This window comes from Ostrea edulis, chromosome 6, assembly GCF_947568905.1.
Source record: "Ostrea edulis chromosome 6, xbOstEdul1.1, whole genome shotgun sequence".
NCBI lineage: Eukaryota > Metazoa > Mollusca > Bivalvia > Ostreida > Ostreidae > Ostrea > Ostrea edulis.
This window is the reverse complement of record NC_079169.1, coordinates 90,754,044-90,771,624: the sequence shown is the minus strand read 5'-3', so window position 1 is coordinate 90,771,624 and position 17,581 is coordinate 90,754,044. Positions and strand designations below refer to the sequence as shown.

General features: G+C 33.5%; 1 protein-coding gene across 9 annotated transcripts in view; it reads right to left on the bottom strand.

Annotated features, from left to right (window-relative positions):
- The window catches only part of LOC125683673 (uncharacterized), a 70,733-nt gene that overhangs the window by 9,002 nt on the left and 44,150 nt on the right, over nt 1-17,581 (bottom strand). For 7 of the 9 annotated variants that reach the window (XM_056142671.1, XM_048925101.2, XM_048925102.2 and 4 more), the window contains 3 exons: nt 6,544-6,621; nt 1,834-1,878; nt 1,656-1,729 (listed from right to left, as the gene is read on the bottom strand). In XM_056142671.1, coding sequence (XP_055998646.1) covers nt 1,656-1,729; nt 1,834-1,878; nt 6,544-6,621 — 197 coding nt within the window. The remainder of the gene's footprint in view (nt 1-1,655; nt 1,730-1,833; nt 1,879-6,543; nt 6,622-17,581) is intronic. The other 2 variants (XM_048925104.2, XM_048925105.2) reach the window with 1 other exon arrangement.

The following is a 17,581-nucleotide window of genomic DNA, read 5'->3' as shown; positions in this document are numbered from 1 at the left end:
AATTGTATCATTTCTGTTGTTAGAATCTGATTTGACTGTTATGGCCGACAAACATGTTTCTGTTGCTAGAATCTATAACGGATTTGACTGTCATGGCCGCCAAACATATTTCTGTTGCTAAATTCTATAACTGATTTGACTGTCGTGGCAAACACAATTCTGCAAAAACATTTGATCCACCCCTGCCTAATCCTTGATTAAACCCAAGACACAAGAAACACTTAGTGAGCCTGTATACATCTACTGACTCTCACTGTAGTCATAGCAATACACATCAAGTAGATGCTTTCATATGACTCAACTATACAATGAAGTATACATGATTTGATGGGAATATATTTTATTGTGCAAATTACAAAACAATGAGAAACACATTTAGAACACCTTATATGAGTATTTCTCCTAATAAACAGGTTTAGAACACCTTACATGAGTTTTTCTCCTAATAAACAGATTTAGAACACCTTGCATGAGTTTTTCTCCTAATAAACAGATTTAGAACACCTTACATGAGAATTTCTCCTAATAAACAAGTTCTGAACAACTTACATGAGTTTTTCTCCTAATAAACAAGTTCTGAACAACTTGCATGAGTTTTTCTCCTAATAAACAAGTTCTGAACAACTTACATGAGTTTCTCTCCTAATAAACAAGTTCTGAACAACTTACATGAGTTTTTCTCCTAATAAACAAGTTCTGAACAACTTGCATGAGTTTTTCTCCTAATAAACAAGTTCTGAACAACTTACATGAGTTTCTCTCCTAATAAACAAGTTCTGAACAACTTACATGAGTTTTTCTCCTAATAAACAGATTTAGAACACCTTACATGAGAATTTCTCCTAATAAACAAGTTCTGAACAACTTACATGAGTTTTTCTCCTAATAAACAGATTTAGAACACCTTACATGAGAATTTCTCCTAATAAACAAGTTCTGAACAACTTACATGAGTTTTTCTCCTAATAAACAGATTTAGAACACCTTACATGAGAATTTCTCCTAATAAACAAGTTCTGAACAACTTACATGAGTTTTTCTCCTAATAAACAAGTTCTGAACAAATTACACAAGCTTTTCTCATAGTATGCAAGTTCTGAACACCTTAATATGTGTTCTTCTCCTCAGCAGACCTGACTGTACATTCAACTTATTATATATATATATATATATATATATATAATAATTAAAGTAATTATTATTATATGATCATTTTGGATTTTATTCTTTTAAATTATTTAACAACTGTGCTGATTTCTTCATTCATTTTTTGACATTATACATAAGGTAGATTTTTGTTGACAATAAAGTTTTGGTGCTGTTTTTCCATTCTGTGGGTGGGTATATGATGTAAAATTTTGCTGGTTTAATATATATTTTTAGTGTAGATTTTTGTTGCCAGTAGATTTAGGGTGTTAGTGAGTAGTTTGTCCATTCTGTGGGTATAGGTATATGATGTAGATTTTTGCTGGTTGTATATATATTTTTAGAGAAGATTTTTGTTGCCAGTAGATTTAGGGTGTTAGTGAGTAGTTTGTCCATTCTGTGGGTATAGGTATATGATGTAGATTTTTGCTGGTTGTATATATATTTTTAGTGTAGATTTTTGTTGCCTGTAGATTTAGGGTGTTAGTGAGTAGTTTGTTAGTAGATACCTTCTCTCTAAGTGCTTTAAGTGAGGAAATAAACCAAGCAGCATAAGCAACATGGCGAAACTTTCTAAGGCCTCCTGTAAAATAAACAAAAAATCTGTCATCAGTAAAAAGTCGTTACAACACATCCAACACTTCATTAATTATATGTGATGATATTTTTATCGTAAATTGTACTCACTAGGCCCTGGGAAAGGAATATTTTTTTTCTTTACCGAACGTCTGCCTGTTGAAGAGAATAGGAAACAAGAATGGCTCAGAATTATTAGAGCACAATTGAGATATATTACACTAATTTAACAAAATACAATCTTAGTTAAAAGAGGTAAATGGTATGTAACATACTAGAATATTTCATTAACTCAACAAAATCTCCGATATATTTTTATATTCCAATGTTAAATTTTGATCCTTTATTCATACACCAACCTACCCCCCCCCCCCCCCCTTCTCCTTGGGTCATGACTTGAAGAAACTTCAATCTGCAGTAACTGAAGAAATGCTTGCATATTAATATGATTATAATCATGAGACTGCATGGTTGCTCTAAAGACAAAAGACTATTTTCTTATAATTATATTCCCATATATAACTTTGTTCCCCTTTCATGCCCCCCCCCCCCTCCCCAAGCCCCAGCTTTGATTTGAACAATCCTGAGTCTACATTACCTGAAGTTGCTTAGAATACTCTTTACTGATAATTCCTATACATTCATATGATCCCCTATTGTGGCCCCAACCCCAGGGATCATGATTTGTTGAATACATGTAATTGTGAATCTCCACTCAATAAGGAAGCTTTCACATAACTTTTGTCTATTCTGGTTCAGTAGTTCTTTTACGAAGATTTTTTTAAAATGTCACCATATATTTTCACTATTCCTTTCAAATGGGTGTGACCATTGAAATGGGTGTGACCATTCATTTGAACAATTCTTAATCCTCTTTACCCAAGGATGCTTTATAGCAAGTTTGGCTGAAATTGGTTCTGGAGAAGAAATTGAAAATTTTAAAAAGTTTATGGGTAGATGGATGCCAGACAATGTGATCAGAAAACCTCAGGTGAGCTTTAAGTTCCGGTGAGCTAAATAATGAATAGGAACCCATATGTTTGCATAGAATAGCATCCCTACAAGTAAACATTTCTGTTAGCTTTTTTTTGTTTACACATGCGTGCTTTTGCATTCTTTGAATCTTAATTCTTCACAATGTTGTACTTAAAAACGAGGGCTGTTCAATATGTAATGTATATTGTACCACAGCGCGATAACGCTTTGCACGATTTCGTGGATGATACTCTTGAATAGCTCTATTCAATACCTTTCCATTGGTATAATTATGAGCCTTCACCTCCACATAGTTTTAAACTTATAGTCTTTTCAACAGAGCCAGTCATTGACCAATGTTGTAAAAATGGTTGGGAAACAGGTTGAGAATATTGAAGAAATTAGAGCTTATATAAAAGTTCACACAAAACTCGGTCATTCAGTAATGCAGATTTTTACTGAATTGGGAGAAATTTATGGGTCTGATAAGGTATCTTATAAAACAGTTCGTAGGTGGAGAAAGAAATTTCTGACTGACACAGAGTCCGTCAAAGATGCAGCAAAATCTGGCCAACCTGAGACTGTAACAGGCAAGGCAAATGTCTCAAAGGTCAGGGAAATAATTGAAAGTGATGGCAGATACACAATTTGTGATACTGCCAAAGCTGTTGGCATATCGCTATCACGGGTTCATTTCATTTTGAAGCGTATTTTGAAAGTACGAAAGATTTCTGTCAGATGGATACCGCATATATTGACAGATGACCAAAAGCGGGTACGAGTACAAACCGCTAAGTAATTGCTCAAAGTGTTTCCCAAATTCAATCAAAGACAATTTGTAAACATTGTTACTGGTAACGAAACATGGGTTCACTATTTCAAACCCGTAAGAAAAATTGGAAACGAAATATATGGCTAACTAAAAACGATAGAAGGACTGTAGTTGCCAAAAGAACCATAAGCACAAAGAATTTAAGGTTCTTTATTGCATATTCTTCTCATGTGATGGTATAGCAGTACAAATTCCGGTGTCGAAGGTATTACAGAGATGTTAGACTAAAAAAGCTCAAGAAATATTATCATAAACGACGCCCTGTGTCAGGATTTAGGCATGTTCGTCTACTTCATGATAATGCTCCATCACGTACATCTGAGCTTGTGAAGCAATTTTTGAAGTCGGAGAAGGTTACCATCTTGACACACCCACCATAATCTCCAGATCTAGCCCCATGCAACTTTTTCCAAAACTTAAAAAAGTTCTTATCTAGTCATCGATACAATTCCCGACAAGCCCTTGGCTCAGCCATCAGTCAATGCGTCAGAGGTCTACCTAACTCAGTGCACCATGACACATTTCATAGATGGATTCAGAGATTGAAAATGTATTTCAAACCGCGGAGAATACTTTGAAGGGATGTAACGTTCATTTCACTATATGAGTCGAATGCTTTTGAGATATCGTACAATACACATTACATATCGAACAGTCCTCATATATAGCGAGAAAAAACATTGATTGGTTGCCCTATAATACAAAAGATGATATATTTCTTCCTTAAATAAATATCATATTATTTAAGATTAAAACTCTAGATTATTTGTTAGTAGTATGTGATGTGTAAACAATGAAAGCACAGGATGATCGTTTAACTCTACAAGTCAATCATACAAATTAAAAATTGCTTATATCAAATACGCAAATTAAAATTGATTACGTGAATTAAAGTCAATTATACGTATTGTAGTCGAATACGTGAATTAAAGTTGATTACATGAATTAAAGTTGATTACATGAATTGATTGCAAATTAAAGTTGATTACGCAAATTAGCCCAAGCTTACATTGTTCAAATATTTCCATTAATAAAAACAACCTAAACTTTTGTTCCTTTTATTTATATTTTATGAAATTAAAAAAAAAAGAAGTAAGATTTTCATACTCTAAACAATTTTCAATACAAAGCAAGCCTATATTTGTGAGTTCCTTAATAAACAATCATAATTAAACATTTAACAAAGGATTGACAATAAATATGAGTATTGCAAATATCATTTAAATAATGCATTAAAATTTCAATCATGTTTTATAATTATTTTTTTATATAATTAATTTTTCGCTCATGCTTTCTTTTCTTTTATTTTCAAAGAGATCATCTTTTTAACCAGATAAATGGATCATTCAACTCTTTTATCAAAAGTTTTAAAATCAATTAATTGATATGCCATTCGAAGGTTTAATCATCAAGGACTCTTGATATTTAATTAAACTATTGAAAATAAAAGGTTAGTATCATGCTTCTTGGCAAATTCTTGAAGATGTACTTGTCAAATGCAATTTTCCATTAGAAAAGATAATGCATAAAGTATTGAATAAAATTCCCATTCAGCATGTGTTGAGAGTAATGTTTATTTTATGATCTTTCACAAAACTGCACATAATCAACTCATGAATACTTCAATGTAATCACCTTAAAATGATCAAATAACATCTCAATACCGATGTACCATGTCACCATTTATTCTGAATACCCTTCCTTTCTTTAAAATGAATATTTTATTGCTTAAACAGATCACTTGTACATCAATTGCCTAGCAACAGGGAGAGTATTCAAAATTACCGAACTACTCAATGACATATGTTCCTTAAAGTTTTCATTCAAAATTTAATTTCAAAATTTCTGACACTAAACAATGAACACGTAATTAATTCTTTTGCTGATTATTGAACTGAGAATTATAAAATTGCTCTACAGGTGGGAACATACAAAGTGGTAAAAGTTTGACACCTGCTGGAACCGCTGGAATCAATTATTTCATTGAGTGTTTGTTTGCTGTTGTTGTTTATTTTTTTTGTTTTTTGTTTGAAAATTATCTTTTTTATAAATTTCAATATATATGTACCCTTTTAAAATATATTAAATAATGACTGAACTCATCTCTCTCTCTCTCTCTCTCTCTCTCTCTCTCTCTCAGAAAATAATATATACATATACCTTTGATAGTTCTTCTAAACATTTTGTACAAGTTTCTTTGCAGAATGTATGTATATATATACTGTGTGTATGTTTAAAAAAAAATAAATATAAAAAAAAAAAAAGGATTGACATAAAAACAGGTAGAAACTTTAAAGATAACAACCAAACCACAGGCATCGATCAGTGATATTGTATATATAGTTATACATCCCATACCCAATGATATTCCACTTTTTGTTGAATTTCTTGATGGTTTATTTTATATTTAGGTATGTTACACCAGAAAAATTTGATATGGATAAAAAGTAGAGGATATATGTACAACAATATTTTGAAACTGAAAACTTTCAAATTTACTTCATTTAGTCAAAAAATGCAGTTTTGGTAGAAAGCAATCTGAAAAAAAGAATTAAAAACCTCTGCTGGACTTGGAACCCGTAATCTACAGTTCAGCAGTCGACATGCTAAAAAACCTACTGAGAGCTAGGCAATGATTTTTTAAATGAATAGACAAATTTTGCTGATACATATCTGTATTTTCATTCATGCTTTAATTTAGGAAGTCAGCCATTATAACGATGTAGAGTACCTCCTTAATTTTGTTTTTAATATCGGGTAGTTTCATCAATACTGAACACAACTCCACATTTCTTATAGTGCTTTACTTCAACCTCCTCCTACATTTTTTTTCTTCTCCTGGATATATTACTCATCAGAAGAAAAACTTTCTGCTTTCTTTGTCTAAAATATCCATAGTATGAGGAAGCAGGAAGGAGAAACAAAGTATAGTCCCACCCCCACCACTCCTTCTCTCAACAAGTTTTTGAATCAATGCATCTATAAACCAGCTTACATAAAAACGCAGTACTCACCTGGCTGTGGAGAAACCAAGGTCGGTTGACGTTCCGGAACAGCTATTATCCGAGGCTCTATAGCCCGAGGACCTTCAACTGAAAAAAGCTTGTCACAGTACATCTACTATAATAATTAACTAACATCGCTAAAGGAAATGGATAATGTAAACTCTTAATAATCACCAAGTACTAGACATATAAGTTTTTGATATTCTTCAAATAATTCTCTCAGTTTTCACCTGCAAAAGGAATAATCAAACTGAATACATGCGCATGCCAGTCAATTAACACTTTTTGGCAGTATAATGGAAAACTGATAATTAAAATGTATGCATGATATACCGCAAAACTCTCTGGGTACATTATGCATAATTTCATGTAAATATTGGGTACATGTGACATCATGTACTGCATAGTTTTAACCATGACATCACAATATGATGTCATGTACTGATTACAATGGCGGTACATGTACATGTTAATGAACATTATCATAACAACTTTGGTGCAAAGGTATCCGCTGAATAATTTGAAACAATACTGGTACGAAAGCAAGAATTGTCTACCCCTAATCACCACTGCTGCACTGTCATCAGATCATATAAGCAATTTATGATTTATATCTGTTGAATATGTAAAACTTCTTTTATCGTTTACTGTACATATAAGTATAAAATCTTGAGAGCAATCAACATACATATCCACAAGCAGATACGAAAGAATATGAATATATATAATGTTCATTTTCTTATTAGAGAGATCTCAAGAGAGAGAGGATCAGGGAGTCAGTTGACTAATGAGGACCAATTTTCCCAGTCCATTTTCAATTTATCTAAGTCCTTTCTTTCCATATACATGTATATCAAAATTACAGAGTCTGTATTTTTTTTTTTTTTAGATTTATCATTTGCATTGAAGCACATATACCTGACCTTAAGGTATTCAATGTGTAATGTAAACAATCATATTTCATACCTAATAAATCAATGGTGGGATTTTTGAAATCAAAGATTTGTCAAATGAAAATAATCCACTATAGGAATTTACAAATTTTTTGGTTTTTTATACACTGCTATATTTATTTCACCTTAAATTTTACATTGAATCACATTTTCTTAAAATGTTTAAAAAAGAAAACATATTTTATATCAATTTCTTTTTATAAAAATATATAATAAAAAATTAATCATTTACCTCATACACTTTTAGAAAATTAGATTCTTCTTATTTTCACAAAGGGTGGATAACTCTTCCAAAAGCAATAAGATCACCTTTTACTAACAACAAGAGGCCTATGGGCCACATTGCTCACCTGAGTCACCTTGGCCCATATCTAAAGATTTTCCATATATATTTGCATGTAAAACTTTGGTCCCTATTGTGGCCCCAACCTACCCCCTGGGGCCATGATTTTTACAAACTTTAATCTGCACTATATTTGTCAGGAAACATTCATGTAAATTTGTATTTTTCTAGTCCAGTGGTTCTTGAGAAAAAGATTTTCTCCCTGTATCTTTGTATGTAAAACTTTGATCCTCTACTGTGGCCCCATCCTACCCCTAGGGGCCATGATTTGAACAGTCTTGAATCTGCACAACATTAGGAAGCTTCCATGTAAATTTGAACTTTTCTGGCCCTGGAGTGGTCCTTGAGAAGATTTTTAAATGACCCCATCCTATTTTTATGATTATCTCCCCTTTGAAGAGGGCATGACCCTTCATTTGAACAAACTTGAAAGCCCTTCACTCGAGGATGCTTTGTGCCAAGTTTGGTTGAAATTGATCCAGTGGTTCTGGAGAAGAAGATGAAAATGTGAAAAGTTTACGCCGACGACAGACAACGGACTAATTTTTATCAGAAAAACTCACTTCAGGTGAACTAAGCATTTATTTTGATTTAAATTACTAAAAATTGTTAAATTAACTTACATGCAAAATTACAAAAATTTTCTCCCAATTCAGAATGTTCATGACCTGTCATACTGCTTTTTATTACACCTAGGTAGATTATTTCGGTATTTCTTTATACTAGAGGTTGTTTTTATGAAAAACAAATGTCTCGCCAAATTGGAAGTGCTCCAAATGAAACCTCCTCCCTTTAATGTACTGCATGGTATGGAGGAAAAACCTTGACAAGTATTGAACATACTAGACATTATGAACTCCGATAAGCCATATAGGAGAAATGTTCCCAAACTATTTTACACCCTCCACCCCTCTGATTCATTATAACTTTAAGGATAATAATTGGATCCTCCTGCCCCGACAATATGCACATCTGCAAATGGCAATGAAGTATTGTACAAAGTTTCAAGTTTATCGGATAAGCGATATAGGAGTGGAAGTGTTCAAAAGCTATTTTACATCCTCCACCCCTCTTAGATCCACTATAACTTAGGAAAATAATTGAATCCTCCCATCCCAACCATACGTACATCTACAAATGCCCATGAAGCATTGTACAAAGTTTCAAGTCTATTTAATAAGCCATATTGAAGATTTTGTGACAGACAGACGGATGTAGACTTCACGTGGAGGAGGGGAGACAGAATAAGACTAAGGGGCGAGATCAAAAGATCGGTGTTGGATAAAAATCGAACTTCAAATAGTTACGGGGAGGGGGATAAAATCTCCCGTAAGTTTCTGTCATCCGACATCGATTACACTTCTAGTGGAAAAAGAAAATTGACAAGTGACTGTTAAAAATCAAATATGATAAAATTACATTTTATTGAACATTTAATAGTTTTAATGAACATTTTCATTTATGAATAAACAGTAGAAAAGGTATGTAAGGTGTTATTTATAATAGTATGTTTTTACTTTTTAATTGAGTAGTTTTGACATACATCATATTTAGCTTTTAAAGGGGGGGGGGGGGGTAGGTCTTAGTGAAAACTATGCTAATTTATTATTTTTTGTCAGACATTCAACTTTTGATCCCCTAAGTAGATATTACATTTTATCAAACATAAGTAGATCTTTTTATATACATGTACATATGTACCTTAGCAATTTTTTCTTTTTACTCCATGCCTTAGTAAATATTCCTTTTTATTCTTTCCTCAGCTCTGATTTTTTTTCAATATCAAATGTCAATAAATTCACCCTTCAATACTTCACCCTGCTTTTGATTCATAGACTCAGGGTAATTCTAAGTTTTGAAAACTATTTACAATTCAGGTGACAACCAGTTTTAATGATTTCCGACTTGCACTGCCCTCCATATCAATACCATATAGTTAACAAATTTGCTATTACCTAAAACCCAGTTAATAAATAGCTACATTGCATTCTGAATCATTTCATTCATGGCAGATAAGGAACTTCACTAACCTGTCCTGATTTTATGCACAAGTTTAACAGAATCAATGTATAGATTACTCTGGTAGAATTTTATAGTAAGATCTATGGTATAAAAGAATTCTAATGACACAAGTCACCAATTTATCTTACTATATCTACAATTTTTTCGACACACAAAAATCTATTTTTGAGCTAGACTTTGAACTAATCAATGCAATCACAAATAACCATGTCCTGAAATTGCGTCTTTAAACGATAATTAATTCTCACAGATTTTCTCTCACATAGGTTTGTATCCATCAACAAACTTGTCACTACCTGTGTACGACAAGTTTTCAGAGTCAACAAACATATATACACAAAAATGAAATTGAAAATAAATATCAGAGAAATTTAAATTGTACCGCAAAGATAAATAGGAGATACACACATTAAGAATAACCTATAAAAGAAGGCATTTACACATCAACATAAAGGACTATACACAAAGCATTCACAAACATGAATAAATATGTAAATGTTAATGCACAAAAGAAAACACAGCAAAACACCTTGGTATATTCCTAAATGAAGGGTTATTCATGACACCAGCAATTTCATCATCATTAGTTGTTTGTCAGGTCTATTAACATTTTATGCTATGTGGAATTATGGTACTTTTTTTTTCCTGATCTGATAGAATTCATTCATGATAAATCTATCTTTTAGGCAGACTCAGGAATAGGTTTTCATTTGTATTTAATTCTTCATAGAATAAATGATTTAATGTTAGCAGCTGGGGCCTTCACATCCACATGAACTTAAGCCGCTCCGCTAGTAGCATTATTTCATTAGTGACTTCATGTATGATGATTAATATGCGTTTAAATAAAACAAAATTCAAGTTTTTTGTTCCTTTTATATCTTATGCATTGAATGAAAAGTTTTGGACCATGGAATGGCATCTGTGTTAGCACATTATGATATAATACTGAAATTTTTAAATTGACAGAACAGGTTCAGTGTGGTTGATGCCAGTTTTGTCCAGTTCTGTAACACGTACGACGAAGTCTGCGAAGTATTAATTCTCCATTTTTTAGGTGGGGGCAGAAACAAGAATACTCTTACGTAATTTAATGATAAAAATACAACAGAACTTAGTTAAGAAATAGATGTTTAGGTTGTTTGGGTCCTAGAGATATGAAAACATAATGCAATTGTAACAGGAAAGGAGAAATGGACCAGAATGGGATTCGAACCCGGGCCCTTTGAATCTCCAGTCAGGTGCTCTACCAACTGAGCTATCTGGCCACTGGCAATCAAATTTGTCTGCCACATTCCTCCCTCCTTAAATATCTTCACACCTTGAAGACATTAACTCGGGATCTTTATCCCCGGCATGTATTTTCACCTGTCAGTTCGCTGGTCTACGGCACCAAATATTTAACAGGAAGGGAGAAAATGCAACGGACAAGACCAGGATTTGAACCCAGACCCCCTGAATCTCTAGTCAGGTGCTCTATCAACTGAGCTATCTGGCCACCGGCGATCAAACCTGGCTGACTGCTACACAACTATAGGGTATAATTTGTTGGGCGATTAAGCAGAAATTACCCAATACTTCCACTGTTTTCAATTTGCCCACGATAGAAACAATCTTTAAAAATTCATTACCAGGCTCATATAAATTGTATTTTGTGATAAAACTCCTTACAAATATTGGTTTTTATGTCCAGGCAAAAGGTCACTTGTATGTCATTAAAAATGAAAACAATGAAACAGCAAAGTTTAATTATAGACAATAAATTGCATGCTCTCATGATCATAATTAATGAGCGACATATGCACGTCACAGACTAGGTCGTGCTTTCTCTAGTTATGTCACAGTCTAACCTGGTACCCCCAATGAACATTTCCATTCTGACCTTGATGTTTGCATTATTCCGTTTTCCCTAATTCATGGAATATCATATAAAATATATATTATCCATAATACCACGTCAAGTTTGTATATGCATGCATGAATTTAAATTTCATAAGATTTTCCAAATTATCCAGTAACTTGGAATATCTTTACACTTTTTAAAAATCTAACACCTAGTGGCCAATATTCTGAAGACTTGAATTTAACCAATATACCAAAGACTCTTGTTTAAAGTTGCTGGTGGCCTAGCCACAATAATGTTGGAGGCAGTCCAGATCTTGGTTAAACAGATTTAGTAGGGCTTGTATTGCAATATTATTCTATTCTGAATGAATTCGAGATCCTTTCAATTTAGAATTATATTCTTTCTATAAGTTTCATATTGATATACGAGACACACAAGTCTGATTTTCGATGAGAAATATTATACAAGTAGAATCAGATTATATTTATATTCACCAATATTTTCTCAGGAACAATTCCTTTGCCTTTTCACTGTTTTCATTTCTTGATATATACTGTAGCGGTCAGCCGAGTTTGATCGCCAGTGGCCAGATAGCTCAGTTGGTAGAGCACCTGACTAGAGATTCAGGGGGCCCGGGTTCGAATCCCGGTCTGATCCATTGCATTTTCTCCCTTCCTGTTACATTTGGTGCCATGACCAGCCCCTGGAACTGACAGGTGAAAATGCCTGCCAGGGGATTAAGATCTTGGATTGATGTCTTAAAAGTGTGAAAACATTTAAGGAGGGAGGAATGTGGTGGCCAGCCGGGTTCGATCGCTGGTGGTCAGATAGCTCAGTTGGTTAAACACCTGACTAGTGATTCAGGGGGCCTGGGTTCGAATCCCGGTCTGGTCCGTTGCATTTTCTCCTTTCCTGTTACAATACATTGTGATGCATACGTGAACTTCAAACTTAAAAGACAAGCTTAAAATTCATGTAAAAAGAGTTTATCAAAAAATATAATAAATATAATTGTCAACAGTATTTGTATTATGGGGGAGATATAAAAACCAATCAAAGCAGGTCAATGAGGTTATTTCTGCAATATTGGCAATGTTGACAAATTTAACTCCATGTTTTCAATGTTTCAAACAAACAATCTACACATTTCTTCCATAAACATGGACTCAAGTAATATACTAGGCACCCCATTTCAAATTCAAAATTCTATAATCAAACCTAGATCAATCTGCAACTCATCTAGCCAGACTATTGCAATCTATAGAGCTTTAAAATTGAATTTTAAATATCAAGTTTACACAATCCCCAAAAGATTTCCTAACTTAAAAATGTATTGTAACAATGTTAACAGCCACTGAGAAGGCTCTACTTTGAACTTGAAACTTTTCACTTCACTAACATCAGAATCTAAGGGTGCAACATTTAAAATAGAAAGTGAACTAAAGGAACAGCTAATGTGTCACGGAAAATGTCAACTAACAGAAACATGTCAAAAACAAAGAACAGATGAGGATTTAATTCAATCGTACCAATCCACAGGAAGAATGTGTAAAGAAAAGAAAACATCAAGAGTTTTGGTGAAAGCAATTATTTTATTCATGAATAAATCTATACAGTACATCAACATGGTAAAAGTATAGGGTGCTCCCATCTTATATCACAGTCACTTTACTGGTAACCATATCAAAATATTCTGTTACTCCTAACTTAAAAACAAAAACAGTATTTTATATATCATATAAGTATACGTTCATATCAGTTCACATTCTGTAGCTAAATTAACTAGAACTGACTGTTACAGAATAAATAATTTAAGTGACATGTTAATTTACATTTCCCACAATGCCATTCGATCACTATGACTACAAGAGCTGACACTAATGTAATGTCACTGGCAAGCTATCAATATAGACAATTAACTCACACTAACGAAGGCTGATGTGATGAATTTTTCTTTTTTAAGGTCTATCTTCCACATTAATTATCCTATATATATATTTTTTTCAATGGTCATTTGCCACCCACGACTGTTTTAATTCATATCACAGATATCACTTGATTTGCATAATCCGAAAGAAATGTTTCACCCTTAGGTTCAAGTCTCACCAGGTCAAAGTTCAAAGTTCACCTTTCTCAGTGGTACACATAATAATTGGACCCATCATCATTGTAAAAATAGTAGCCGGGAAGAGTGGTAGTGGCTGCAAAAACAAGAAAACACAGCAATGAGTGGTGGAAATGTTTATTACTGAGTAAAAATACAATGCACATTGTTATTATAAAAACCTATATATGAAAACTCTAGGACATTGTGTGTGCACCAGGGCTTACTTTTTTTAACAGGACCCAGTCAATTTTTTTCACTGCATATTGGATATTTAGTTTACAAGAAAGACGCCTGACAGCTTACTTGTACATGCCTTTCATCAAACAATTATGTACTTTAACTCCAGGTTTAATTGTTAACTTTGTAAATGTAATTTTGAAGATGTAATTTGACAATACACCATATATAAATGATAACAAATCAAATTCCATTGCAGCAGTCACTGTCAAATTTCCATTGTAGGAATATAATGGTTTAATTAGTACCATAAAATTCTAAATTCAATCTTCTTTGTGGGGCCAAATGACACTCACAGACAGTGACAGAAACGGGTCATTTGGAGGAACATCCAGTGAAAAAGACCGGGCTTATCCCTAGCACGGCAGACAAGAGGGGTATGCCTAACCATTGAACTTCTGATCTACATGTATTTCTCATGCAAGATCGTTTTCAAGATTAAAGCATGCCCAAAAGGAAACTCTGTATGTTTCATCATTATACATAAACAAGAGATGTTTGTAAAACACATATGCCCCCCATGGTGCAAAATTGAAAAGGGTTATACACACACACATCATTTAATTGAGAGAAGTATCATCAATTTAAAATATTGAGCAGACAATATCTTCCTATGTCAAGAGTGGATTGACCATGTGACCTAAAAATCAATAGGGGTCATCAACTCCTGAAGATGTACCAGTGTACCAAGTTTGATGTCTGTCAAGCAAAGGGTTCTCAAAATATTGAACGGACAGTATATTCCTATGTCCAATTTGACCCTTGACTTTTGACCATGTGACCTTAAAATAATTAGTAGTCATCTTCTCCTAAAGATGTACCACTGTACCAAGTTTGATGTCTGTCAATCAAAGGGTTCTCAAGATATTGAGTGGACAGTATATTCCTATGTACAGTTTAACCCTTGAACTTTGACCATGCAACCTTAAAATAATTAGTAGTCATCTTCTCCTGAATATGTACCAGTGTACCAAGTTTAATGTCTGTCAAGCAAAGGGTTCTCAAGATATGGAGCAGACAGTATATTCCAATGTCCAGTTTGACCCTTGACCTTTAAACATGTGACCTCAAAACAAATAGGGGTAATTTTCTCTTGAAGATGTACCAGTGTACCAAGTTTGATGTCAGTCAAGCGAAGGGTTCTCAAGATATTGAACGGACAGTATATTACTGTCTAGTGTGACCCTTGACCTTTGACCTCAAAATCAATAGGGGTCGTCTTCTCCTGAAGACGTATCAGTGTACCAAGTTTAATGTCTGTCAAGAAAATGGTTCTCAAGATACTGAGCAGACAGTATATTCCCATGTCAAGTTTGACCCTTGACCTTTGACCATGTGACCTCAAAATCAATAGGGGTCATCTTCTTCTGAAGATGTACTGGTGTACCAAGTTTGATGTCTGTCAAGCAAAGGGTTCTCTAGACATTGAATGGTCAGTATATTCCTATGCCCAGTTTGACCCTTGACCTTTGACCATATGACTTCAAAATCAATAGGGATCATCTACTCCTTAGGATGTACCAGTGTGCCAAGTCTGATGTCTTTCAAGCAAAGGGTTCTCAAGATATTGAGCGGACATTATATTCCTATGTCTAGAGTAGATTGACCCTTGACCTTTGACCTTTTAACCTGAAAAACAATAGGGATCCTCTTCTACTCATAACTAAGCCACAAATGAAATATCATTATCATTAAGTGAATGGTTCTCAAGATATTGAGCGGACAACACATGGTCTACAGACCGACCCACCGACAGGTGCAAAACAATATGCCCCCTCTTTTTCAAAGGGGGGCATAAAAAGAATGCATGGTTTGTAGGAGATAAGCATCTTTTATTATGTACATGTTCTACTATGTACACAATGAGAATATAGATCCATGTATGTATAATGAACTTTGACCTTGACAACCTCATAGTTCTAGAGAGTTCTGTAAAAGTGAAAGTCCATGCAGACGACTAGACAGACGGCTGGAACAAAATAATCCATACAAGTCATCGTGTTCTGCCCAAGACACAAAAAATGTTTTTGTGTCTAATTCATTTTTTACCATTTTTTTTCAGTAAATACCTGGGTTTTTTTAGAGGGCACTTAATTGTTACAATATGATTTTGGCTACAACACCACACAATGTCCTTTTCATATATAGGACTCACTTTAAAACATTGTTTAACATTGCCGATTGGCTTTGAAAATTATGAGAATTTTTTAACAAATTTGAAATAGAAGCAAATTGAAATCCAAGGCAACCATGAACCTTAAGCTCATCAATTTACGAACAAAATAAAGATGGAGACGTATCTTTCAAAGCCAGTTAGCAATATGCTATAAAGACATCACTTTCTACAGCGACGAAAATAATCATTGATCCTAAATGTCATTTTTATTTCACGCTTCTTTTTTTGGTAGGCGATCAATCTATATATACTCTATAAATCATTTTGAGATACAGAAATATTTGGTAAATTTTTCTCAAAGAAGTTGTTAAAAATACTGGCAATTTAATTCTTTGTGATCATGATTGCTTAAAATTTGTACAAGTAAAACGAAGTAAGTTCATAAAAGGCACAATTTGATCCTGCTGTTTTATTTATACGAAATGTCAGTTTTTGTTGATTTTCCACATAACTATACAGACAAGGATTTAATCTCTCTATATAATTTACTGGAGTAAAATGCATTTGCACTTTGAAAAGTTTCTTCAAAACAAGCATAATATAAGGATATTTACCAGCCAATATCTATATCGCTGAAGATAAAAATTCAAACAGGTTTTATTGTTGAATCATCCATTCATTGGGGCCATGAATGAAAAATTGGCAATCAAAAAAAAAAAAAAAAAAAACCTAGAGAGTTGACAAATTCTACACAATTTCAAGAATTTATAGGAATAATGATGAAGTTTCTGACATCATACTACAAAAGTCAATAAAATGCATCACATCACGAGAGATATGGCCACTCTACATAAATCCTATTAAAGGCATAAAAGGGTCCATCTTTTATCTCAAAAATGACATCACAATATTGCATTAATTATGAGTTATCTGTAGCTGCAGCGCTTTGAAATTGAAGTCATTTTGACGTTTTAGCCCTTTATAACATGTTTGTCTAGAGGACAATATATTAAACTGGTACCCCGCTAATTGGTGGCTACACAAACATAAGAGATGCGAAGTCAACAGGGTACCAGTTTAGGCAAATGAGAACAGGGAATTATTTTGTAATTACTATCGTATCCAATGTGTTTGTAAACATTCTGAAGAACATTTTTTGATTTTCTAGTTATGATCTTTAATTCCGTCACCTTTTGGAACATGCAAAATTTTACCAATATCTTAGACCCTATATGCCTTTAACAGGTTGGGAACACTTCCCCTATAGCGAGATATTCTCGCTAAAACACGACTATCCCTCTTTAGCGAGAAAGTAAACATTACCATAAACAGGTGTTTTGGTGTCTTTATTGAAAATAATGGTAAATCCCATGCGACGCTGAATAAGTGCGACACACACTTAACATGACGTGAATTGTTTCTA